Here is a 23,073-nt window from a genome sequence, read left to right as displayed (position 1 = left end):
ATCGATAGTTGGTAGCAGGTATGGCAATTAATATCGTTGCAATGCGATAGACACCTATCGACTATCAACTCTCATCTCTAACCGACTCTTTTCGTGCTGCGGAGACAATCTGCAAACTCGTGGCGAAGTTGTGCATTAAACTTTCGTTGTCAATTTGCTCAACAAGAAAAGGTTAATAAACGCGAACGAAGATCTTTTGCAGCTGCAAAACAATATATCAGTTTACATTTATCAATTCCAGATGCCTGGCGTTGAAACAATAAAATCTAGTTGGGCCGACGAGGTGAAGCTGGACTACGGCGGCCTGCCACCAACAACGGAAGCGGTTGAGAACGGCCACAAATATGTTACCGAATACAAATACAATAAGGACGATAAGAAAACGAAAGTGGTGCGAACGTACCAAACAGGTGGTGCCAAAAACTGTTGCCAAGCGCCGCACCTGGTCCAACTTTGGTGAATCAAAAAATGACAAGCCCGGCCCCAATTCGCAGACAACAATGGAATCTGAGGAGATAATCATGCAGTTCTGAACTCCAAGGAGGACGAGAAGGCCAACGATCCGCTGCTGCATTCCACAAGGAATATTGCCAAGTGTCGTATTTGCAACGGCGAACATTGGTCGGTCAATTGTCCCTTCAAAGGCACCGCCATGGATACGAATCTTATGGAGAAGGCCGCTGCCGCTGCCTCCGCGGCCGTCGATGCGCCCAAGTCCGGTAAATATGTGCAGCCGTTCCTCAAGGACAGCCAAAAGGGTGGGTTAGGCATGCGTGGACGCGACGACACCGCAGCTATCCGCATCTCCAAGTCGATGACCGAGGTGGATCTAGAGGAACTGGTGAAAAAGATTGGTCCTCAGAGCAAAATGTACCTGGCCCGCGATAAGAACACCGGTCTTTGCAAGGGCTTCGCCTACGTTCACTTCAAACAGCGCAAGGATGCGGCCGCGGCCATCGAAATACTAAATGGTCACGGCTACGACCACTTGATCCTCAGCGTTGAATGGTCCAAGCCGCAGAACAATTAGATCACATAGCGTGTGGGTGTGATTACTATCGAGAGGATTTCAACTTTAATTGAAAAAGTACATTGTAAAACGCTTTTAATTATTTTTTGTTTGTTTGATAATTCCTGTCTTGGGGGAACCTGGTATTAGAGCTAAATAAAGGTTTCCTAAACTATGTAAAATAAAACAAAAATAAAAGGCTTGTCGGAGCTCCCAAAACGATTTCGAGTTCCTTGTGCCACATCCTTTATTTATGGACAAGACAGCGTTCTCTGACAGCGTTGCCACCTTTATTTAAATTTTGAAACGTATGAACTTAAACAGAAAAGAAAATAATAGCTGGCTTACGCACAAAACGCAGTCAGTGGCATGTGACGTCACGAGTGTGCCGACGAATTGGAGAGGCGCTCTCTCAGCGTTGCCAGCGCGGAAAAGCAACAATCGCTGCGCGCTCCGGCTATGACTAAAGAAAATATTTACATGTATCTTGTTTTTTTTTTACACAGAAATCTATTTTTTCCCACCTTTTTTCAGTTCATTTTTTATGCCGGAATAACACTAATTTTGTATTTAATTTGTTGTTTGCTTTTTTTTTTTAAAGAGCATATGTGATATGTAAGTAATTTAAATGTTTGTGTAAATAACACGAATATTAACTCGAATAGATTAATTTGCTAAATGTGCTCAGATGAAAGAAGTGCACTCAGGTTTTGACAGTTGTGTTTCGAGATAGGGTAGCACTGAGTGCGACCAAAGTGGCTGGTTTTGTTTATGTGTGTTTTGCTTGCGTAAATTGAATTTTGTTTTTGTTTTTGTGCGCCGCGTGCTAAATATAGAAATAGATGCCGCAAAAACATTTAAATTTGAAATATATGAAAATGCAACTATATTTCTAGTTGATTGGCAGGTGTGTTTTGCTTGTTTGTGCGCTCTCATTATGCTCCAAGCAGTGGTCGCAATGGAATCGTTGCCCACATCCTTAACCACCAAAGAATCCAAAGAATGTCTCACAATAAAGCGTGGCACGCGCATTCTCAGCGAGAAACCCTTCGCCTACGTTCTCAAGTCGCAGTATCGTTTGGAGCGCTGTGACAATTGCCTGGAGGCGTAAGTAGCGCCGTTGGGCTGGCTATCAATGTCAATCTGTATATGAATATGTTGCACGCTGTGTTGCAGGGTGCAGAAGGTGCGCAAGTGCTCGAATTGCCGTTATGTGTCCTACTGCAATCGCACCTGTCAGCAACAGGCGTGGCCGCTGCACAAGCACGAGTGCCCCTTCCTCAAGCGCGTCCAGCCGCGAATTGTGCCCGATGCGGCCCGCATGCTCTGCCGGCTCATCTTGCGCCTGGAGCACGGCGGAGATCTGGAACGCGGCTACTACACAGAGCATGGCTCACGCAAGTTTCGTGATCTAATGTCGCGTGAGTAACGCATATATATATATATATATCGATAAATAAGAATCAATTGCAGACTATGCGGAGATTAAGAACGACCCGAAGCGACGGGAGCATTTAGAATCGTTGCACGCGGTGCTAACGGACATGATTAGCGACAGCAACAGTGGCAGCAGCAGCATAGTGCCCAACATTACCGAACTGATGAGCATTTATGGCCGTGTAAGTGGCAAATGAACCAATGGCGAATCCCAAAGTCAAGCGAAGTTGGCATTTTTTGTGAGAGATCGTGGACTTATACGCTCCTTAGTTCTACTCATTCAAGCCAAGTCTCTCCGTTAATATATTTATATATATGGATCTGTATGTCGTCAATCTTCAATCTGCAATCGGGGGAATTCCCCAAGCCCTTGTAAATCAGAACAAACGCAAAGAAGAAGAAGAATGTATATGTTTTTGGCACAGATTAATGCTGGCTGCTCGTTTGCCTGCCTGTTGGGCACGCTGCCAGAGGCTGCCCCAACTAGCAGCTGCAGCCAGCTGTGACAATATATAAATATGCGATTGCCACCTGACCTGCTCAATTTTACAATTGCAGCTCATTACGAACGGCTTCAATATACTGGATGCGGAGATGAACTCAATAGCGACTGCCATTTATTTGGGCGTATCCATAACGGATCACAGTTGCCAGCCGAATGCGGTTGCCACCTTTGAGGGTAACGAGCTGCATGTGCATGTCATTGAGGATTTGCCATGCTTGGACTGGTCAAAGATCTACATTAGCTACATCGATCTGCTCAATACGCCGGAGCAGCGGCGTGCCGATCTCAGGGAGCATTATTATTTTTTGTGCGTGTGCAGCAAGTGCATTGATCCCCAGGAGATGCACGAAATGACCGCCGCCGTCTGCCCCAACGCCAGCTGCGATGCCAGCGTCAACATTGAGCTGGCCAAGTGCCAGCAATGCGATGCCAGTGTAACGCCCCAACTTCGCACCGCCTACAATGATATTATGGCGTTCACGCAGAGCAGCCTGGACAGCATGAAGGAGGTGGCCTGTAAGTGATCCCCTAAAAGCTGTATTTTGTCATTTATTCAACATTCCAATTTGCATTTATTTATTTTTTCTACCGGTTGCAGATTTGGATGTGTGCAATGTGTGTTTGGAGAAGCAGCGAGGCGTGCTACATCCGCTGAATGTGTGGCATGTGAAGACACTCGATGCGGCTTTTGAGGCCGCCATTAATGTGGGCAAATGGACGGATGCACTGGCATTTGGACAGCAACTGTTGCCGGGCTTTGGCAAATATCATGGCGCATGGAACCCGCTGGTTGGTTTGCTGCACATGAAGCTGGGCAAGATTCAGCTGTACGAGCGCAACTACAAGCTGGCCGTGCATCATCTGCAGGAAGCGCAGCGCATATTGAGTGTCACCCATGGACACGATCATCGGTTGCTCGTCGACCAGCTGCGTCCGCTCATGCTGCAGGCCCGGCACGAGATGACCTGAGTTGAGCTTTGTTGTTTGTGTTTTATGTTTATGTTTAACTTCAACATCACCATCAACTTACTGTATTTGTTTATTTCAATTAAAGCGTAGGCTAAATGTAAAATAATTTTATTGCTGCATTTAGACAATCTGCGCTATGGCCTTGGCGCGTTGATCCGTGTCCATGTAGCGCGCACGTATTAACTGCTTTACCTCGCCGGCATGATAGTTGGCCGTCAGCGGACCGACACCGTCGCACCAGAGTTCGCTGAACTCCTTCAGCAATGCGTTCATCATGATTTTGAGTTGCTGCAGCTTAAGCCAGGAGCGCACATGCACCACATCGTTCTTGTCGTGGAAGAGGAGTGGCGCCTTCTTCAGCACCTCATCGATCAAATCGCTCAGATCGCGTCTCATACTGCATGTAATGTCGTCCAGACTGAAAACGCGCTGCACCAGCTCATTGATAAAGGCTTGGAGCAGCTCACAAAAACTGTTATTGTACACATTCTCCGGCAGCACCTGCTGCCACACGTTCTTCAGCAGCTCCAGTTGCCGCAGGCACTGACGCACCACTTTCAACGGTGCCACCGATGTGTGCCGATTCTTGAACTCTTTAAATACATATATCGCAAGAAGCAGAATAAGCCAACGGAAGAAATAAAGTTTCTTACTATTTAAACATAAGAAAAGAGCTCACCAAAGCTACTCATGATATCCATGAGTATGGACTGCTGACAGTCAACTTGAACGCGCAGATGCTTGTTGCCTGTCGATTGTAGTATTTTGACCAGCGATGGGAAGTCACCGATATTGTCTTTGGTATGCTGGGCCACCCAGTGGGCTAGGTACATGCAATTGTTGTAAAATAGGGCCGATTGCTGTGGGATGCTCTTCAACAGCTTCTTGTGCACTTTGGGCACCTCATTGATGTACACGTTCAACAGAAGCCCAATGACGCCACCCAATGGATTCGGTGTGCCCTCCGCAGCTTTATCTGACTGGCGCAGCACACGCTCCATTAGCTCGACAAAATCCTGGAAGACGAATACAAATATCAATTAAAAAGCGTTAGATATACAATAATCTGTTGGAGCTCTTACTTGTGCGCTCTTGGAGACCATGCAGCGTGGAAATAGCAACGGATCACTGGCCACATTAGCGGACAGATTGCTGGGGGCCACCAGCGTCATGTCCTGCAGATCGCGCTGGATTATCTCACGTGCGGTGTCAAATTGCTCGGTGGACTCGCTCTGCGTTGTGTCCAGGTCGGGATTGATGAGAAACGTGTCCGGAGATGTACGATGTGGCAGCGTTGTCGAAGTCTTCCGCTCGTCAATGGCGGCAAGAATTTTGTCCGGTTCGAGGATGCCGGATGGGCGCACCACTTGCAGCAGATCCTTGTTATCAATCAACGGCAGTCGGATAAGGGAGGCAACGGTTTTGATATCAACATCGTGATTATAGCAATTCCAATTCCACACACCCATAAAGATTTTCACCTCTGGTGCAAAGAAGCTATCACGGCGCAGCACTTCCTCCAGCGATTCCTGAACGAATGCGTATTTTAATATTATTAATGTAGTCTCCACTTTCCACACGCAAAAACTCTTACCCTTGAGAGCATCTTAAAGGTATCATGCTGTAGGAGATCCTCTGCATTGCGGTCCATGAACATGAGGCACACTTGCGTTAGCTCATCGAGATTGTAAAGACGTGCTGCGTCCAGTATCATGCAGACGTTATTCAATGCCAGAGACTGACGCAAATATTTGGAAATGGCCATTTCCAGGTCCTGAAAGCCGAATTGATTGGCCATGCCCAAGGCATCGATGACGGCGTCCTCATCCAACGTGGCCAGCTTGAGGATGCCCGAGTAGATGTAGCGCAATAGCACCTTAAACGGAACCAGTGGCACTTCTAACGAAATTTGCCGTTGTGTTCCCTCCGACATGCCGCCGTACAGTAACGCTCGAAAGTATTTGCTGCGTGCGGCGAGAATGGCGCGATGCGCCGGCAAGCGTTGCTCCTCGACAATGAACTCAACATCCGCATAGCGATCGTTCATGCAGAGGCGGGCAATGTCCGCTGAGCAGCGATCGCCCAGGTCGATTTCATCTGTGTATTCCGTGGGGGAGTCTGTATTGCTTTTAACGCTGGCCAATTTTGCCAGGCTGCCGCCGCCACATCCGTGCATCTTGTGATGCCCTTGACTGCTCATTGCGCTTACTGTTCCGATTATTAATGCATTTGTGCAATTGGAATTGAAAAATGTAAAATGTGCGATTTAAGTCATGATTTATTTAGCAAGTTGTTCGGTTTGCAACTCACCCACTTGTTTAATTAATTAGCGGCAGAGTTTTGGTGTGTCGTCGTTTGCTTAAAAATTTATTTCTTTTTGTTGTGTTTTAACTTTTACGGTTACGGTTAACCCGTTGGACACAATGGATTATTTGTCAATCCACTTACTTTTTGGCGCTGGTGTTTCCTGAATGTAGTCGACTGTCTAATAATTAAGTAAGTACGTAGATTTCCTTAGGCTGCCTTATTATTAGGATTTTCTGCATATGACTAGTCGAGTCCAAAGTCTGCAATATGCCAAGTCTTCTGCTGATAGCAAGTTAACTCTAAATATATATATATAATACAGTAAATATATTACTATTGTTTATATGCCACTTTTCGGCCATTTTTACTCGTCGATTTGGCCTATATTAGTAATCGATAGTTGGTAGCAGGTATGGCAATTAATATCGTTGCAATGCGATAGACACCTATCGACTATCAACTCTCATCTCTAACCGACTCTTTTCGTGCTGCGGAGACAATCTGCAAACTCGTGGCGAAGTTGTGCATTAAACTTTCGTTGTCAATTTGCTCAACAAGAAAAGGTTAATAAACGCGAACGAAGATCTTTTGCAGCTGCAAAACAATATATCAGTTTACATTTATCAATTCCAGATGCCTGGCGTTGAAACAATAAAATCTAGTTGGGCCGACGAGGTGAAGCTGGACTACGGCGGCCTGCCACCAACAACGGAAGCGGTTGAGAACGGCCACAAATATGTTACCGAATACAAATACAATAAGGACGATAAGAAAACGAAAGTGGTGCGAACGTACCAAACAGGTGGTGCCAAAAACTGTTGCCAAGCGCCGCACCTGGTCCAACTTTGGTGAATCAAAAAATGACAAGCCCGGCCCCAATTCGCAGACAACAATGGAATCTGAGGAGATAATCATGCAGTTCTGAACTCCAAGGAGGACGAGAAGGCCAACGATCCGCTGCTGCATTCCACAAGGAATATTGCCAAGTGTCGTATTTGCAACGGCGAACATTGGTCGGTCAATTGTCCATACAAAGGCACCGCCATGGATACGAATCTTATGGAGAAGAAGGCCGCTGCCGCTGCCTCCGCGGCCGTCGATGCGCCCAAGTCCGGTAAATATGTGCCGCCGTTCCTCAAGGACAGCCAAAAGGGTGGGTTAGGCATGCGTGGACGCGACGACACCGCAGCTATCCGCATCTCCAACTTGTCCGAGTCGATGACCGAGGTGGATCTAGAGGAACTGGTGAAAAAGATTGGTCCTCAGAGCAAAATGTACCTGGCCCGCGATAAGAACACCGGTCTTTGCAAGGGCTTCGCCTACGTTCACTTCAAACAGCGCAAGGATGCGGCCGCGGCCATCGAAATACTAAATGGTCACGGCTACGACCACTTGATCCTCAGCGTTGAATGGTCCAAGCCGCAGAACAATTAGATCACATAGCGTGTGGGTGTGATTACTATCGAGAGGATTTCAACTTTAATTGAAAAAGTACATTGTAAAACGCTTTTAATTATTTTTTGTTTGTTTGATAATTCCTGTCTTGGGGGAACCTGGTATTAGAGCTAAATAAAGGTTTCCTAAACTATGTAAAATAAAACAAAAATAAAAGGCTTGTCGGAGCTCCCAAAACGATTTCGAGTTCCTTGTGCCACATCCTTTATTTATGGACAAGACAGCGTTCTCTGACAGCGTTGCCACCTTTATTTAAATTTTGAACCGACGAATTGGAGAGGCGCTCTCTCAGCGTTGCCAGCGCGGAAAAGCAACAATCGCTGCGCGCTCCGGCTATGACTAAAGAAAATATTTACATGTATCTTGTTTTTTTTTTACACAGAAATCTATTTTTTCCCACCTTTTTTCAGTTCATTTTTTATGCCGGAATAACACTAATTTTGTATTTAATTTGTTGTTTGCTTTTTTTTTTTAAAGAGCATATGTGATATGTAAGTAATTTAAATGTTTGTGTAAATAACACGAATATTAACTCGAATAGATTAATTTGCTAAATGTGCTCAGATGAAAGAAGTGCACTCAGGTTTTGACAGTTGTGTTTCGAGATAGGGTAGCACTGAGTGCGACCAAAGTGGCTGGTTTTGTTTATGTGTGTTTTGCTTGCGTAAATTGAATTTTGTTTTTGTTTTTGTGCGCCGCGTGCTAAATATAGAAATAGATGCCGCAAAAACATTTAAATTTGAAATATATGAAAATGCAACTATATTTCTAGTTGATTGGCAGGTGTGTTTTGCTTGTTTGTGCGCTCTCATTATGCTCCAAGCAGTGGTCGCAATGGAATCGTTGCCCACATCCTTAACCACCAAAGAATCCAAAGAATGTCTCACAATAAAGCGTGGCACGCGCATTCTCAGCGAGAAACCCTTCGCCTACGTTCTCAAGTCGCAGTATCGTTTGGAGCGCTGTGACAATTGCCTGGAGGCGTAAGTAGCGCCGTTGGGCTGGCTATCAATGTCAATCTGTATATGAATATGTTGCACGCTGTGTTGCAGGGTGCAGAAGGTGCGCAAGTGCTCGAATTGCCGTTATGTGTCCTACTGCAATCGCACCTGTCAGCAACAGGCGTGGCCGCTGCACAAGCACGAGTGCCCCTTCCTCAAGCGCGTCCAGCCGCGAATTGTGCCCGATGCGGCCCGCATGCTCTGCCGGCTCATCTTGCGCCTGGAGCACGGCGGAGATCTGGAACGCGGCTACTACACAGAGCATGGCTCACGCAAGTTTCGTGATCTAATGTCGCGTGAGTAACGCATATATATATATATATATCGATAAATAAGAATCAATTGCAGACTATGCGGAGATTAAGAACGACCCGAAGCGACGGGAGCATTTAGAATCGTTGCACGCGGTGCTAACGGACATGATTAGCGACAGCAACAGTGGCAGCAGCAGCATAGTGCCCAACATTACCGAACTGATGAGCATTTATGGCCGTGTAAGTGGCAAATGAACCAATGGCGAATCCCAAAGTCAAGCGAAGTTGGCATTTTTTGTGAGAGATCGTGGACTTATACGCTCCTTAGTTCTACTCATTCAAGCCAAGTCTCTCCGTTAATATATTTATATATATGGATCTGTATGTCGTCAATCTTCAATCTGCAATCGGGGGAATTCCCCAAGCCCTTGTAAATCAGAACAAACGCAAAGAAGAAGAAGAATGTATATGTTTTTGGCACAGATTAATGCTGGCTGCTCGTTTGCCTGCCTGTTGGGCACGCTGCCAGAGGCTGCCCCAACTAGCAGCTGCAGCCAGCTGTGACAATATATAAATATGCGATTGCCACCTGACCTGCTCAATTTTACAATTGCAGCTCATTACGAACGGCTTCAATATACTGGATGCGGAGATGAACTCAATAGCGACTGCCATTTATTTGGGCGTATCCATAACGGATCACAGTTGCCAGCCGAATGCGGTTGCCACCTTTGAGGGTAACGAGCTGCATGTGCATGTCATTGAGGATTTGCCATGCTTGGACTGGTCAAAGATCTACATTAGCTACATCGATCTGCTCAATACGCCGGAGCAGCGGCGTGCCGATCTCAGGGAGCATTATTATTTTTTGTGCGTGTGCAGCAAGTGCATTGATCCCCAGGAGATGCACGAAATGACCGCCGCCGTCTGCCCCAACGCCAGCTGCGATGCCAGCGTCAACATTGAGCTGGCCAAGTGCCAGCAATGCGATGCCAGTGTAACGCCCCAACTTCGCACCGCCTACAATGATATTATGGCGTTCACGCAGAGCAGCCTGGACAGCATGAAGGAGGTGGCCTGTAAGTGATCCCCTAAAAGCTGTATTTTGTCATTTATTCAACATTCCAATTTGCATTTATTTATTTTTTCTACCGGTTGCCGATTTGGATGTGTGCAATGTGTGTTTGGAGAAGCAGCGAGGCGTGCTACATCCGCTGAATGTGTGGCATGTGAAGACACTCGATGCGGCTTTTGAGGCCGCCATTAATGTGGGCAAATGGACGGATGCACTGGCATTTGGACAGCAACTGTTGCCGGGCTTTGGCAAATATCATGGCGCATGGAACCCGCTGGTTGGTTTGCTGTACATGAAGCTGGGCAAGATTCAGCTGTACGAGCGCAACTACAAGCTGGCCGTGCATCATCTGCAGGAAGCGCAGTGCATATTGAGTGTCACCCATGGACACGATCATCGGCTGCTCGTCGACCAGCTGCGTCCGCTCATGCTGCAGGCCCGGCACGAGATGACCTGAGTTGAGCTTTGTTGTTTGTGTTTTATGTTTATGTTTAACTTCAACATCACCATCAACTTACTGTATTTGTTTATTTCAATTAAAGCGTAGACTAAATGTAAAATAATTTTATTGCTGCATTTAGACAATCTGCGTTATGGCCTTGGCGCGTCGATCCGTGTCCTGGAAGAGCGCACGTATTAAATGCTTTATCTCGCCGGCATGATAGTTGGCCGTCAGCGGGCCGACACCGTCACACCAGAGTTCGCTGAACTCCTTCAGCGATGCGTTCATCATGATCTTGAGTTGCTGCAGCTTAAGCCAGGAGCGCACATGCACCACATCGTTCTTGTCGTGGAAGAGAAGCGGCGCCTTTTCCAGCACTACATCGATCAAATCGCTCAGCTCGCTGGCCATCGTCGCTGAAATGTCGCGCAGACTGAAAACGCGCTGCACCAGCTCATTGATAAAGGCTTGGAGCAGCTCACAAAAACTGTTATTGTACACATTCTCCGGCAGCACCTGCTGCCACACGTTCTTCAGCAGCTCCAGTTGCCGCAGGCACTGACGCACCAGTCTCAACGGTGCCGTACCCAACGTGTGCGGATTCTCAAACTCTTTAAATATATATATTGCAAGAAGCAGAATAATGAGAATAAGCCAACAGAAGAAATAAAGTTTCTTACTATTTAAACATAAGAAAAGAGCTCACCAAAGCTACTCATGATATCCATGAGTATGGACTCCTGATAGCTAACTTGAACGCGCAGATGCTTGTTGCCTGTCGATTGTAGTATTTTGACCAGCGATGGGAAGCCATCGATATTGTCTTTAGTATGCTGGGCCACCCAGTGGGTTAGGTACATGCAATTGTTGTAAAATAGAGCCGATTGCTGTGGGATGCTCTTCAACAGCTTCTTGTGCACTTTGGGCACCTCATTGATGTACGCGTCCAACAGAAGCCCGATGACGCCACCCAGTGGATCCGGTGTGCCCTCCGCAGCTTTATCTGGCTGGCGCAGCACACGCTCCATTAGCTTGACAAAATCCTGGAAGACGAATGCAAATATCAAATAAAAAGCGTTAAATATACAATAATCTGTTGGATCTCTTACTTGTGCGCTCTTGGAGACCATGCAGCGTGGAAATAGCAACGGATCACTGGCCACATTAGCCGACAGATTGCTGGGGGCCACCAGCGTCATGTCCTGCAGATCGCGCTGGATTATCTCACGTGCGGTTGCCAGAACCCGTTCAGAGAGTCGATTGCGATAGTAGGTGTCGAATTGCTTGGTAAACTCGCTCAGCGTTGTGTCCAGCTCGGGATTGATGAGAAACGTGTCGGCTAACTGATGCTCGAATTCGGCAACATCTTCGCATAGTGTGGAGCTGTTATACTCATCCATAGTCTCCGGCACCGCCGGTATGAGGCATTCATCGAGGAGTAACTGCAGCATGCGCTCCTTGACATGATCGCCAATAACGGTGAACACATGCTGTGTGCCATTCAGACTGCTATTGATGCCGCACAACGTCTTTAGCAGCAGGCGGAAGTGCTCAAACACGTCCTTATAGTTGGGACGCAATAGCGACGATGTGTCCGGCTCTTTGATGGAGTAGGAAAGCGTTAACTGTATGTGGCTACCATCCTTGGCATTCACGTTGTACTCGACAGAGACAGGCTTCTGGATTAGCGGCTCGATGCAGTTCTCTAGCAGAAAGGCGCACAGCTTGGTGGGATTGTAGCTCTCCTGGAAGAGCGCAATCACAATGTCCTGCAGCAACGCCTCGTCTTTGCTGATCAACAGCGTCACACACTTGGATGTGGGAAATGATTTGCAGCTCAATTGTACGAGACGATCGAAGCGCTCCTGCAGATTCTGTTGCAACAAGTGCGCCTGAACGTGGTACTTCACCTTGATGGACTCGTAGCACTCCAGCGACTGAAAGATGCGCTCCACATCTGGTGAGATGTCATCGCTTGTACCCTCGCCGTAGATCAGACTGCGCAGCCTGCCCATTAGATCAAGCACCACCAAACAATCCTTGGTCGCCTTGGCTTCCTCGACGCACTGGAACAGATCGTCCAGCTTCAGTATGTGCTCGCTAACACGCAAACCGAACAATTTCTCGCGTAGATCGCGACTCAACGCTGCCAGCTCAACGCTGGCATCACTTAATACGGAAAGGCCCTCGTTGCCAACAGTGGCAAGCAGATCGCTAATCTCGTCACCCAATGCACTCGACTTTTCCAGAAAAATGTCCGGCGATGTGTGATTGGGCATAAAATCGACATAGTTTTCATCTATATGCTTGCGTACGCGCGTTTGAAAGCGTTCGATGCGTACCAGCATTTTTTTTATTGCTGCCTTTGTGGCTTCAATGTTGGTGGCATTATTGTTGCCTTGCCCCTGGTAGGTCTCCAGCAGCACCTGCGTTTCGGCCATTGTAGCTTGCGAGCGGTTTTTTTATCTTGAAATTTGAAAAGAAATTTGGTGCGCATACAAGTCACAACGACAGCGCTTGCCAATTTCATGAATTTATCGATAACAATGCGATTAACATTGAATGATCGAAATTGCATATTGATTATACGATAGTTGGGCTGTATTATGCACTGCATAAATTAAAAATTAAAATACCTACACATTATTGAAAATTGTGCAGTCACAATAACAAAACATTGCCGTATCGAATTTTCTTCATTTATGATTTAATGTTTCAGCACTGGCTATTATGGGATCTAAACCTAAATACACATAGGACATTTCCATCAAGAATCGACTCAATTTGGCTGGTCTTAGGAACACGTAGAACACAGATAAAAAAAAAAACTTGTGATAGCCGCCAGAGAGTAACGTCATTGATCACCAATCATTTAACTTGCTCTACTTTTTTAACTTGTATTTTAACACAAATTCAGTAGATTATTAAGGTCTAGAAATTGAGATAAATAATTTAATAGGCGATTTTTTGTAATATTGGCAACTATTTTTTTAATATACCATATTCCACATTTTTCAAAACTCTTTACAACTGTTTAATAGTAATCATTAAAGTAAAATTTTAAAGTTTTGTGGAGAATACTAGAAATAAGAATTATTAGCGAATATAAACCATTTTTTATTTTTTAGTTTATATTTTAAGGTGAGCGTAATAATAAATTTTTTATCGAATAACATTTGATTGCACTAGTTTTGGTTATTATTTGTATATTTTACTTTATGTTGTTGAACACGTAATCTAAATCTTTAGATGATTCTACGTCAAATAGTATATGGTTATGGTACAATAGAGTCGTGGTGTCGGATCAGTATCTAAAGAGTGTATTCCATTTAATGTGGTTGTGATATTCTTCGTTCTACTTTACTTTATTTGTTTATATAAATTGTACACATTATTTGCTTAACACGATAGCCGCATCTTAAAGGACAATCTATGATAGACGTGGGCGTGGCAGATTCACAACTAAAGCATAATTCGTACACAGTTAGTACATTTAATGCAAGACTTGACTCGAAACGGAATTTTGCTTTGATTTCTTTTGTTTAGCTTGTTAAAATACGCATCTAAATTTTACTAATGGTTAACCTTGCAAACGCACGTTGCCTGTTGGCCTGCAGTTTGCGTTTCTTTGGGCACAGCTAGGAGGCACTCGATTCGTTTGCAATGCTCATCATGTCCGCATCGATGTTCTTCAGCGCATTGTGATATTCTGTGATCTCGAGTGCCTCCCATTCGGCCTTGAATGCCGCCTTGGGATCTTGGGGCATGGTCATCGCGGCACCAGTCATTGCATCCGCCTGTGCTTGGGTCTGGTCCGCATGGTTATTCTCGCCCAGCACTAGGGTGTAAATGGAGCGCAAGCCAAACACGTTCAAGAAATACCATGATGCTGAGGACACCCAGGCGGCGTCCAGTGAGGCCAACTCCACGCCGCGTTGCAGCATTGGCTTGAAGCGCAGGGTGAGTGGGAATGGTACTTTGGTTGTCACAAAACCGGAGAACATCCAATTAATCCAGCCACCAATAACGACCATGGGCAGCACATTAATAAAATTGCCCTTTACCATGTCCGTCAGCATAGCCGAAGAGTTTTGGGCGACCGGAGCGCGTTTCTGGGTCTTGAAATAGCCCGTCTCCTCGTTATTGAAGAAGTTCTTTCGCATGGAAAAGGACTGGGCACTCAGATATTTACCATTCTCTCGCAGCAAACGAGCACGAATCATGGCTTGACTGTGACCACAAAATATAACAAAAACAATTTCAACATTTTAAATACAATTTTCATAATTATCATATGAACTTCGTTCACCTGTCCATGATTTGGGTCATCTCAGCCTTCTTCTGTGTCGATATCAGAATGGATACGTAATGGCGCACGATGCCGACCAGAAATGTGATAAGCACGATGGGTAAAAACACCCAAACGCGTATGTCGGGATCTATAAGCAGCTCCGTCATAATTAACTTATTAATTAAAATATGTTTTCTACAAATACATTTCGCACCCGCAGAAGACTGTCCGGTGCTAGAGATGGTCGAATATTGAGCATGTGAATTATCGCTTTAATTAAGTAACGATGACAGACAACTATCGATTCACAGAATGACTAAGTATATAATTGGAGTCCAATTTTTGTTGGTTTCAATTCAATTAATTAAACGCAAATTAAATATTAAAGTTAAAGTTAAGTTAAAATAGGCTTACATTTCAACCAAATGTGAAACCAGCTTTCAATATCGATAATTTTTTCAGGTGCATTCGTGGACATATCGACAGCTTTGGCGATTGTCTCAATTGAAGTAGCTGCAATATGTCTTATAAAAATAGACGGAATATAGGCAATTACATATATTTCTATTTGATTGTTGGTATTATTATTCCTAAAACAGTTACAGCGATAGAGCCAATAAGCATTGGTGTTTTGGGCACCTCTATTGGATTAGGCTATTTGATGAGTCAAAACTATTGTCGGTTTTATGAGTGCTGCGATAACCGAAGCATTCCGGCTGACATGAACAGTAAGTTATTGATTTAATTTTTGGTGTCAACCACCAGTGACAAATCCATTCCACAGAGCTACATCACTCGCTGTCTACAACTCTCTTTGGACAGCATATGGTGAGTCAGCACGTTCTTCCCGCTCTCGTTGCTCATCTGAAGTCAAACAGCCCGTCTCGTAAGTCGCTTGTGATGAGTTTCCATGGGACGCCAGGCACCGGCAAGAGCTTTGTTGCTGATCAAATAGCGGAAGCGCTTTACCTGGAAGGTACCAAAAGCAAATTCGTTCACAAGTATTTGGGTCGAGCGGATTTCGCGCATCCCGCCCGCGTACATGAGTATAAGAATCGCATAAATAAAGAGGTGCGTGAAAGCATACGGGATTGTCCACGTTCACTGTTTATATTCGATGAGGTGGACAAAATGCCGATTGGCATCTTCGATACGCTGACATCTTTGGTGGACTATGCGGGCAATGGCGGTGACATTGACTATACCAAAGCCATTTTCATATTTCTGTCCAATACAGCGGGCATACGGATTTCAGATCATCTGGCCGATCTAATGAAAAAGGGCACACGGCGTGAGAACACACGACTGTCCGACTTTGAGGAGATGCTCACCAAGTCTGCGTACAAGACACATATGATCGATGCCCACGTTATTGACCATTATATACCATTTCTGGCGCTCGAAAAAACACATGTTGTGCAGTGCGTGAAGGCAGAATTTAAGCGGTGGGATATTGATCCAAAACCCGATGCTGTAAACAATGTTGTTAATAGCGCTGTTATTTATGATCCTAAGCACAGTATGTTTGCAACATCCGGTTGTAAGACTATTGAAAAAAAGGTTGCTATTGTCGCCAACGAGCGTCGCACATAAAGCTGTACTTGCTTTCGATTTATTGATATATATATATGTTGTATATATATATATATGTGTGTATGTATGACGAAAAATATGTTTTTATACAATAAAATTTAAATGAATGCTAGTTTTACCATGGATTCAGCCACTTAAGTCGCGAGTCCTTTCGCAGTAGTTCGGTGTCCATGCGCTTGGCCTGCTGGTCAAATGCATCGCGTGCGGCGTCGCGCATTTCCATAGGTCCAATGTCCTTTGTCACCAGGCACTCGCCGTTCTCCTTGAGTATAGTGTGCTTGATATCATTCGCCGTGGGCTCGCCATAGGGAAACGTGACAGGCGTTACTTTAATTAGATGCTTTATTTTCCACAGACGTGCATTGTTTTCGGGTATGTTTTTGACGACGGCAAAGTCGCTCTGTTTGCCATGCAGGCCCAGATCCTTGAGTATGCGTTTCTCCCAGAATGGATTACCTTTGACGGGTTTAATACGCTGCACTCGAAACAGCTTGGCGGGTTCTACGGGCGGATCTTGATGGTCGGGCGTTCTATAAGTTTGTGCTCTTTTTTAGTCCCTTTTTATTGGTTTGCCGGTTCAACACTCACCTGGGATAGTATATAATACCCTCGTATTTCTTGCCATCTTTGTACAAGAACTTCTTATTGTGTTTGCCATAGGTGCGTGCCACTGATTACATGAATTAATTTTTAAAGTTTTGTGGAGAATACTGGAAGTAAGAATTATTAGCGAATATAAACCATTTCTTAAGAGATATTTTAAAGTGAGCGTAATAATAAATTTTTTATCGAACAACATTTGATTGCACTAGTTTTGGTTATTATTTGTATATTTTAACTTTATGTTGTTGAACACGTAATCTAAATCTTTAGATGATTCTACGTCAAATAGTATATGGTTATGGTACAATAGAGTCGTGGTGTCGGATCAGTATCTAAAGAGTGTATTCCATTTAATGTGGTTGTGATATTCTTCGTTCTACTTTACTTTATTTGTTTATATAAATTGTACACATTATTTGCTTAACACGATAGCCGCATCTTAAAGGACAATCTATGATAGACGTGGGCGTGGCAGATTCACAACTAAAGCATAATTCGTACACAGTTAGTACATTTAATGCAAGACTTGACTCGAAACGGAATTTTGCTTTGATTTCTTTTGTTTAGCTTGTTAAAATACGCATCTAAATTTTACTAATGGTTAACCTTGCAAACGCACGTTGCCTGTTGGCCTGCAGTTTGCGTTTCTTTGGGCACAGCTAGGAGGCATTCGATTCGTTTGCAATGCTCATCATGTCCGCATCGATGTTCTTCAGCGCATTGTGATATTCTGTGATCTCGAGTGCCTCCCATTCGGCCTTGAATGCCGCCTTGGGATCTTGGGGCATGGTCATCGCGGCACCAGTCATTGCATCCGCCTGTGCTTGGGTCTGGTCCGCATGGTTATTCTCGCCCAGCACTAGGGTGTAAATGGAGCGCAAGCCAAACACGTTCAAGAAATACCATGATGCTGAGGACACCCAGGCGGCGTCCAGTGAGGCCAACTCCACGCCGCGTTGCAGCATTGGCTTGAAGCGCAGGGTGAGTGGGAATGGTACTTTGGTTGTCACAAAACCGGAGAACATCCAATTAATCCAGCCACCAATAACGACCATGGGCAGCACATTAATAAAATTGCCCTTTACCATGTCCGTCAGCATAGCCGAAGAGTTTTGGGCGACCGGAGCGCGTTTCTGGGTCTTGAAATAGCCCGTCTCCTCGTTATTGAAGAAGTTCTTTCGCATGGAAAAGGACTGGGCACTCAGATATTTACCATTCTCTCGCAGCAAACGAGCACGAATCATGGCTTGACTGTGACCACAAAATATAACAAAAACAATTTCAATCATTTTAAATACAATTTTTATAATTATCATATGAACTTCGTTCACCTGTCCATGATTTGGGTCATCTCAGCCTTCTTCTGTGTCGATATCAGAATGGATACGTAATGGCGCACGATGCCGACCAGAAATGTGATAAGCACGATGGGTAAAAACACCCAAACGCGTATGTCGGGATCTATAAGCAGCTCCGTCATAATTAACTTATTAATTAAAATATGTTTTCTACAAATACATTTCGCACCCGCAAAAGACTGTCCGGTGCTAGAGATGGTCGAATATTGAGCATGCGAATTATCGCTTTAATTAAGTAACGATGACAGACAACTATCGATTCACAGAATGACTAAGTATATAATTGGAGTCCAATTTTTGTTGGTTTCAATTCAATTAATTAAACGCAAATTAAATATTAAAGTTAAAGTTAAGTTAAAATAGGCTTACATTTCAACCAAATGTGAAACCAGCTTTCAATATCGATAATTTTTTCTGGTGCATTCGTGGACATATCGACAGCTTTGGCGATTGTCTCAATTGAAGTAGCTGCAAAATGTCTTATAAAAATAGTCGGAATATAGGCAATTACATATATTTCTATTTGATTGTTGGTATTACTATTCCTAAAACAGTTACAGCGATAGAGCCAATAAGCATTAGTGCATCTGTTTTGGGCACCGCTATTGGATTAGGCTATTTGAAAAGTCAAACCTATTGTCGGTTTTATGAGTGCTGCGATAACCGAAGCATTCCGGCTGACATGAACAGTAAGTTATTGATTTAATTTGTGGTGTCAACCACCATTGACAAATCCATTCCACAGAGCTACATCACTCGCTGTCTACAACTCTCTTTGGACAGCATATGGTGAGTCAGCACGTTCTTCCCGCTCTCGTTGCTCATCTGAAGTCAAACAGCCCGTCTCGTAAGTCGCTTGTGATGAGTTTCCATGGGACGCCAGGCACCGGCAAGAGCTTTGTTGCCGATCAAATAGCGGAAGCGCTTTACCTGGAAGGTACCAAGAGCAAATTCTTTCACAAGTATTTTGGTCGAGCGGATTTCGCGCATCCCGCCCGCGTGCATGAGTATAAGGAGCGCATAAATAAAGAGGTGCGTGAAAGCATACGGGATTGTCCACGTTCACTGTTTATATTCGATGAGGTGGACAAAATGCCGATTGGCGTCTTCGATACGCTGACATCTTTGGTGGACTATGCGGGCAATGGCGGTGACATTGACTATACCAAAGCCATTTTCATATTTCTGTCCAATACAGCGGGCATACGGATTTCAGATCATCTGGCCGATCTAATGAAAAAGGGCACACGGCGTGAGAACACACGACTGTCCGACTTTGAGGAGATGCTCACCAAGTCTGCTTACAATATGCATGGCGGACTGCAAAAGACACATATGATCGATGCCCACGTTATTGACCATTATATACCATTTCTGGCGCTCGAAAAAACACATGTTGTGCAGTGCGTGAAGGCAGAATTTAAGCGGTGGGATATTGATCCAAAACCCGATGCTGTAAACAATGTTGTTAATAGCGCTGTTATTTATGATCCTAAGCACAGTATGTTTGCAACATCCGGTTGTAAGACTATTGAAAAAAAGGTTGCTATTGTCGCCAACGAGCGTCGCACATAAAGCTGTTCTTGCTTTCGATTTATTGATATATATATATGTTGTATATATATATATATGTGTGTATGTATGAACGAAAAATATGTTTTTATACAATAAAATTTAAATGAATTCTAGTTTTACCATGGATTCAGCCACTTAAGTCGCGAGTCCTTTCGCAGTAGTTCGGTGTCCATGCGCTTGGCCTGCTGGTCAAATGCATCGCGTGCGGCGTCGCGCATTTCCACAGGTCCGATGTCCTTTGTCACCAGGCACTCGCCGTTCTCCTTGAGTATAGTGTGCTTGATATCATTCGCCGTGGGCTCGCCATAGGGAAACGTGACAGGCGTTACTTTAATTAGATGCTTTATTTTCCACAGACGTGCATTGTTTTCGGGTATGTTTTTGACGACGGCAAAGTCGCTCTGTTTGCCATCCAGGCCCAGATCCTTGAGTATGCGTTTCTCCCAGAATGGATTACCTTTGACGGGTTTAATACGCTGCACTCGAAACAGCTTGGCGGGTTCTACGGGCGGATCTTGATGGTCGGGCGTTCTATAAGTTTGTGCTCTTTTTTAGTCCCTTTTTATTGGTTTGCCGGTTCAACACTCACCTGGGATAGTATATAATACCCTCGTATTTCTTGCCATCTTTGTACAAGAACTTCTTATTGTGTTTGCCATAGGTGCGTGCCACTGTCAGGCTTAGCTGCAGTGGCGTCAATAACCTAAACAAGTTCATTTTATTTCAGAAATATTAACACAAATAATTGAAAACAGTGGCAGAAGCGAAACCAGCAGCTGATTAGTTATGAAAGCATTCCAGGGCTGCAAAGCAGTTTTGCCATTCACAATGATGCTGATTTAAAGCTTATCGATATATTCATTACCGATAATGTTTTTGAAGCGCAAAAAAAACATTTGTCAAATGCTTAACTTAAGAAAAATAACGGTTATTTAAATTATTTTATATAATCGCTCTGGTTTATGTTTATTAGCAAATCTGTTAGTGATCTTAAAGAAATGAACTGATCTTAAAGAAATAATTATGATTTGCCTATTATTTGTTTTGTGTAGCTTACTAGAGTTTATGCTTATGGAGCAATACAGCAATATTCTCGATTATCAGATGGCAGCCTTGTGTTGTGGGCGGAACAACTATATCACAATATCACAATGCTCGACGCCATTTTGTTGTTTTGATTGGCTTTCACAGCGAGGATGTTGCGCTGCCATTGGCTGCTCTCATGCCATCCGCACAGGGGTTGCAAATCCTTTGCTTTATAAATGATGCTGCAACATCCTCACATCGATTCAGTTCGGCGGCAAAGCTTTGAGCGTGCAGGACTTCATTTACCGTTATAAAAACCAGGAAATCGTCTGATTGCGATTCTTGTAAGCAGTCCAAGTGAATTAACGAATTGATTTTATATATAAAAATACATACATATATACATTTTTTTGTAAAGTTATTTCAAGTGTGCGTAGGCCTTATATCTGATGAATCGCATTCCAAACAATTGTTACGATCCAAGACTTAAAAAATGATAGCGTGCATCCATTTTCAAAGAACACTTTGATTTCAGTGCAAGTTGTGTGAGTTTTTGTTGTTGTGAAGAATAGCCCCATTAAACCGCAAATCACATAAGGGTTCGAATGCTCAACTCCCGCAGGCCAAAATAAATACAAACGTGACGATTGTTCAGTTATTTGTGTGGGTGAGAAAATATGTTGCGAATAAACGGAAACAAAAACAATAAATACACTAAGCACAATAAAAACAAATGAAAACGCATAATAGGAAAGGCAAACAGGACACGTGACCAACGTGAAAAGTGGGTGGTACAGAAAAGGGGTCGCGTCTATCGAGGGGTTGCCAGCCGTGCACCCTTTAATACTCAACTCACCGAAAACCATAAATAATGCATCTAAAATTCGCGCAGTTTGCTTAATTTGCGGTTAGGTGGAGGGGCGTGGAACGGTGGGATGAGGGGATGACATCTCCAGGAATTGTTGTACATACGGTTCGGTCTCTATAATAAAACTACATTTAAATTAAAAAAAAAACGATTTGAAGACGAATCAAATCACTGCACAGCTATAATTTTGTGAAAACTAAATCAACTTTCAAAGCAATGCTTTATTAAACATGGTTTGTTCACCGGAAAACTCGAACTTGACTGATTGCATTTGGGGATGGGTAAACACTTTGGGCAGACACTACTTTGTCAGAACTCTTCAGTTCTCAGTTTTAGTCAAAAATGCTTATAAGACTTTGATATTTCTTATGTAATTAACAGTGTGCAGCGCAGTCGGAGCAAGTGGAGCAGGTGCAGGATCAGCTCAATATGGTATACGATATGACGCATTTGGCACCGGCGCCGCCGCAGAGCATCTCACTGAGTCGCTACTATATGGACCAGGACGATGAGTTGGCTGCCGCGAACAATGCGCTATCGAATGGCCATGGACATGGACATGGGCAGCATTCTGGCGGCGATGATTATGCGGCCAGCACCACTTTGGACATTGATCAGCGCTTTCAGGCGCGCATCGCCTGCGAGACGGCCGCTCAGCCGGCACCGCCGCCGCCACCGACGCCGGCACCACGTCGCCGCACCGTGCCCGTTGCCCATCTGGATCCCTCCGAGCTGGTGGGTCTGTCGCGGGAGGAGCGTCGCCGGCGTCGCCGTGCCACGCTCAAATATCGCACGGCGCACGCGACACGCGAACGGGTTCGCGTTGAGGCGTTCAATGTGTCCTTTGCGGAGCTGAGGAAGTTGCTGCCGACACTGCCGCCGGACAAGAAGCTATCCAAGATCGAGATACTCAAGCTAGCCATCTGTTACATAGCGTATCTGAATCATGTGCTGGAGACACCCTGAGACGCCGCCAACGCCTCCAGCTGCAGCCAGTTGCCAGGCGCCATGTTTCTAACTCTTCCTTCGTCTAACAACTAATATATATATATATATATATATATATATATACATTTACACATAGTCTCTATCAGAAGTCTTAGATTAGCTCTAGTTAATATATAGTATTTTTTTTGTCTTTTTTTTGTATAGCATCTAATACGTGATATTTGTTTATGTGTCTATCCAATGCGCAACAACAATAAATTAATTCTTATACATGTATATTGTACAGTAGATAAATGAGTTCCTCTTCTTCCTGTTCGCAACTTTAGATTATGCCCTGTAACAGAAGTTGCATAACTG

At 44.4% G+C, this 23,073-nt stretch overlaps 10 protein-coding genes and 2 pseudogenes across 15 annotated transcripts; 7 read left to right on the top strand and 5 right to left on the bottom strand.

Moving 5' to 3' along the window:
- Positions 1 to 88: 88 nt before the first annotated feature.
- Positions 89 to 1,231, top strand: LOC122322842 (annotated as a pseudogene).
- Positions 1,232 to 1,586: 355 nt separating this feature from the next.
- LOC122322361 (histone-lysine N-methyltransferase SMYD3-like) lies at positions 1,587 to 4,020 on the top strand. 2 transcript variants are annotated; one of them, XM_043216199.1, is made up of 6 exons: positions 1,587 to 1,624; positions 1,906 to 2,116; positions 2,186 to 2,430; positions 2,483 to 2,628; positions 3,005 to 3,467; positions 3,550 to 4,020. In XM_043216199.1, the coding sequence occupies exons 2-6, from the start codon at positions 1,947 to 1,949 to the stop codon at positions 3,918 to 3,920; spliced, it is 1,395 nt and encodes a 464-aa protein (XP_043072134.1). In that variant the 5' UTR covers positions 1,587 to 1,624; positions 1,906 to 1,946; the 3' UTR covers positions 3,921 to 4,020. The 2 variants fall into 2 exon arrangements, with proteins under 2 accessions (XP_043072134.1, XP_043072135.1); XM_043216200.1 differs by lacking the exon at positions 1,587 to 1,624 and having other exon boundaries at positions 1,668 to 2,116.
- LOC6569336 (centromere/kinetochore protein zw10) lies at positions 4,013 to 12,993 on the bottom strand. Of its 4 annotated transcripts, none has more exons than XM_001995653.3 (5): positions 6,231 to 6,595; positions 5,515 to 6,128; positions 5,003 to 5,449; positions 4,600 to 4,936; positions 4,013 to 4,513 (listed from the first exon to the last, which is right to left on the bottom strand). In XM_001995653.3, the coding sequence occupies exons 2-5, from the start codon at positions 6,118 to 6,120 to the stop codon at positions 4,041 to 4,043; spliced, it is 1,863 nt and encodes a 620-aa protein (XP_001995689.1). In that variant the 5' UTR covers positions 6,121 to 6,128; positions 6,231 to 6,595; the 3' UTR covers positions 4,013 to 4,040. The 4 variants fall into 4 exon arrangements, with proteins under 4 accessions (XP_001995689.1, XP_032597277.1, XP_032597276.1 ...); XM_032741386.2 differs by having other exon boundaries at positions 6,235 to 6,490; XM_032741385.1 differs by lacking the exons at positions 4,600 to 4,936; positions 5,003 to 5,449; positions 5,515 to 6,128; positions 6,231 to 6,595 and adding exons at positions 10,662 to 11,065; positions 11,161 to 11,497; positions 11,564 to 12,953 and having other exon boundaries at positions 4,013 to 4,112.
- On the top strand, positions 6,711 to 7,862 carry LOC6569335 (annotated as a pseudogene).
- LOC6569334 (histone-lysine N-methyltransferase SMYD3) lies at positions 8,136 to 10,575 on the top strand. 2 transcript variants are annotated; one of them, XM_043216201.1, is made up of 5 exons: positions 8,136 to 8,173; positions 8,455 to 8,665; positions 8,735 to 8,979; positions 9,032 to 9,177; positions 9,554 to 10,039. In XM_043216201.1, exons 2-5 carry the CDS (start codon positions 8,496 to 8,498, stop codon positions 10,022 to 10,024), a joined length of 1,032 nt encoding a protein of 343 aa, XP_043072136.1. In that variant the 5' UTR covers positions 8,136 to 8,173; positions 8,455 to 8,495; the 3' UTR covers positions 10,025 to 10,039. The 2 variants fall into 2 exon arrangements, with proteins under 2 accessions (XP_043072136.1, XP_001995687.3); XM_001995651.3 differs by lacking the exon at positions 8,136 to 8,173 and adding an exon at positions 10,099 to 10,575 and having other exon boundaries at positions 8,397 to 8,665; positions 9,554 to 10,016.
- Positions 12,994 to 13,800: 807 nt separating the features above from the next.
- LOC6569332 (ER membrane protein complex subunit 3) lies at positions 13,801 to 14,992 on the bottom strand. The gene is made up of 2 exons (XM_001995649.3): positions 14,764 to 14,992; positions 13,801 to 14,684 (listed from the first exon to the last, which is right to left on the bottom strand). Exons 1-2 carry the CDS (start codon positions 14,910 to 14,912, stop codon positions 14,093 to 14,095), a joined length of 741 nt encoding a protein of 246 aa, XP_001995685.1. The 5' UTR covers positions 14,913 to 14,992; the 3' UTR covers positions 13,801 to 14,092.
- Positions 14,993 to 15,211: 219 nt separating this feature from the next.
- Positions 15,212 to 16,443, top strand: LOC6569331 (torsin-like protein). The gene is made up of 2 exons (XM_001995648.3): positions 15,212 to 15,473; positions 15,530 to 16,443. The coding sequence occupies exons 1-2, from the start codon at positions 15,266 to 15,268 to the stop codon at positions 16,336 to 16,338; spliced, it is 1,017 nt and encodes a 338-aa protein (XP_001995684.2). The 5' UTR covers positions 15,212 to 15,265; the 3' UTR covers positions 16,339 to 16,443.
- LOC6569330 (39S ribosomal protein L30, mitochondrial-like) lies at positions 16,415 to 17,354 on the bottom strand. Its single transcript, XM_032741428.1, has 3 exons — positions 17,351 to 17,354; positions 16,927 to 17,008; positions 16,415 to 16,868 (listed from the first exon to the last, which is right to left on the bottom strand). The coding sequence occupies exons 1-3, from the start codon at positions 17,352 to 17,354 to the stop codon at positions 16,454 to 16,456; spliced, it is 501 nt and encodes a 166-aa protein (XP_032597319.1). The 3' UTR covers positions 16,415 to 16,453.
- On the bottom strand, positions 17,309 to 18,485 carry LOC116805967 (ER membrane protein complex subunit 3-like). Its single transcript, XM_032741390.2, has 2 exons — positions 18,273 to 18,485; positions 17,309 to 18,192 (listed from the first exon to the last, which is right to left on the bottom strand). The coding sequence occupies exons 1-2, from the start codon at positions 18,419 to 18,421 to the stop codon at positions 17,601 to 17,603; spliced, it is 741 nt and encodes a 246-aa protein (XP_032597281.1). The 5' UTR covers positions 18,422 to 18,485; the 3' UTR covers positions 17,309 to 17,600.
- Positions 18,486 to 18,724: 239 nt separating this feature from the next.
- LOC6569329 (torsin-like protein) lies at positions 18,725 to 20,013 on the top strand. Its single transcript, XM_001995646.2, has 2 exons — positions 18,725 to 18,988; positions 19,045 to 20,013. The coding sequence occupies exons 1-2, from the start codon at positions 18,775 to 18,777 to the stop codon at positions 19,872 to 19,874; spliced, it is 1,044 nt and encodes a 347-aa protein (XP_001995682.2). The 5' UTR covers positions 18,725 to 18,774; the 3' UTR covers positions 19,875 to 20,013.
- LOC6569328 (39S ribosomal protein L30, mitochondrial) lies at positions 19,847 to 20,680 on the bottom strand. Its single transcript, XM_001995645.2, has 2 exons — positions 20,464 to 20,680; positions 19,847 to 20,405 (listed from the first exon to the last, which is right to left on the bottom strand). Exons 1-2 carry the CDS (start codon positions 20,589 to 20,591, stop codon positions 19,991 to 19,993), a joined length of 543 nt encoding a protein of 180 aa, XP_001995681.1. The 5' UTR covers positions 20,592 to 20,680; the 3' UTR covers positions 19,847 to 19,990.
- Positions 20,681 to 21,201: 521 nt separating this feature from the next.
- LOC6569327 (heart- and neural crest derivatives-expressed protein 1) lies at positions 21,202 to 22,797 on the top strand. The gene is made up of 2 exons (XM_001995644.3): positions 21,202 to 21,244; positions 22,150 to 22,797. The coding sequence occupies exon 2, from the start codon at positions 22,198 to 22,200 to the stop codon at positions 22,732 to 22,734; it is 537 nt and encodes a 178-aa protein (XP_001995680.1). The 5' UTR covers positions 21,202 to 21,244; positions 22,150 to 22,197; the 3' UTR covers positions 22,735 to 22,797.
- Positions 22,798 to 23,073: the final 276 nt, after the last annotated feature.

The sequence above is a fragment of the Drosophila grimshawi genome, unplaced genomic scaffold (genome assembly GCF_018153295.1).
Source record: "Drosophila grimshawi isolate 15287-2541.00 unplaced genomic scaffold, ASM1815329v1 contig_848, whole genome shotgun sequence".
Classification (NCBI taxonomy): Eukaryota; Metazoa; Arthropoda; class Insecta; order Diptera; family Drosophilidae; genus Drosophila; species Drosophila grimshawi.
Note: the sequence above shows the minus strand (reverse complement) of the source record. Positions and strands in the feature narration are given on the sequence as shown.

Coding starts and splice junctions, on each gene's coding strand:
- LOC6569327 (XM_001995644.3), top strand. CDS start 22,198: ATGGTATACGATATGACGCATTTGGCACCGGCGCCGCCGCAGAGCATC.
- LOC6569330 (XM_032741428.1), bottom strand. Junction 16,869..16,926: donor GGTATTATATACTATCCCAG/GTGAGTGTTGAA, acceptor ACAAACTTATAG/AACGCCCGACCATCAAGATC.
- LOC122322361 (XM_043216199.1), top strand. CDS start 1,947: ATGCTCCAAGCAGTGGTCGCAATGGAATCGTTGCCCACATCCTTAACC. Junction 2,117..2,185: donor TGTGACAATTGCCTGGAGGC/GTAAGTAGCGCC, acceptor GCTGTGTTGCAG/GGTGCAGAAGGTGCGCAAGT. Junction 2,431..2,482: donor GTTTCGTGATCTAATGTCGC/GTGAGTAACGCA, acceptor AATCAATTGCAG/ACTATGCGGAGATTAAGAAC.
- LOC6569336 (XM_001995650.3), bottom strand. CDS start 12,895: ATGGCCGAAACGCAGGTGCTGCTGGAGACCTACCAGGGGCAAGGCAAC. Junction 11,498..11,563: donor TGGTCTCCAAGAGCGCACAA/GTAAGAGATCCA, acceptor TTCGTCTTCCAG/GATTTTGTCAAGCTAATGGA. Junction 11,066..11,160: donor GGATATCATGAGTAGCTTTG/GTGAGCTCTTTT, acceptor ATATATTTAAAG/AGTTTGAGAATCCGCACACG.
- LOC116805967 (XM_032741390.2), bottom strand. CDS start 18,421: ATGACGGAGCTGCTTATAGATCCCGACATACGCGTTTGGGTGTTTTTA. Junction 18,193..18,272: donor ATGACCCAAATCATGGACAG/GTGAACGAAGTT, acceptor TTGTGGTCACAG/TCAAGCCATGATTCGTGCTC.
- LOC6569334 (XM_001995651.3), top strand. CDS start 8,496: ATGCTCCAAGCAGTGGTCGCAATGGAATCGTTGCCCACATCCTTAACC. Junction 8,980..9,031: donor GTTTCGTGATCTAATGTCGC/GTGAGTAACGCA, acceptor AATCAATTGCAG/ACTATGCGGAGATTAAGAAC. Junction 10,017..10,098: donor CAGCATGAAGGAGGTGGCCT/GTAAGTGATCCC, acceptor TACCGGTTGCCG/ATTTGGATGTGTGCAATGTG.
- LOC6569331 (XM_001995648.3), top strand. CDS start 15,266: ATGTCTTATAAAAATAGACGGAATATAGGCAATTACATATATTTCTAT. Junction 15,474..15,529: donor CATTCCGGCTGACATGAACA/GTAAGTTATTGA, acceptor TCCATTCCACAG/AGCTACATCACTCGCTGTCT.
- LOC6569329 (XM_001995646.2), top strand. CDS start 18,775: ATGTCTTATAAAAATAGTCGGAATATAGGCAATTACATATATTTCTAT. Junction 18,989..19,044: donor CATTCCGGCTGACATGAACA/GTAAGTTATTGA, acceptor TCCATTCCACAG/AGCTACATCACTCGCTGTCT.
- LOC6569328 (XM_001995645.2), bottom strand. CDS start 20,591: ATGAACTTGTTTAGGTTATTGACGCCACTGCAGCTAAGCCTGACAGTG. Junction 20,406..20,463: donor GGTATTATATACTATCCCAG/GTGAGTGTTGAA, acceptor ACAAACTTATAG/AACGCCCGACCATCAAGATC.
- LOC6569332 (XM_001995649.3), bottom strand. CDS start 14,912: ATGACGGAGCTGCTTATAGATCCCGACATACGCGTTTGGGTGTTTTTA. Junction 14,685..14,763: donor ATGACCCAAATCATGGACAG/GTGAACGAAGTT, acceptor TTGTGGTCACAG/TCAAGCCATGATTCGTGCTC.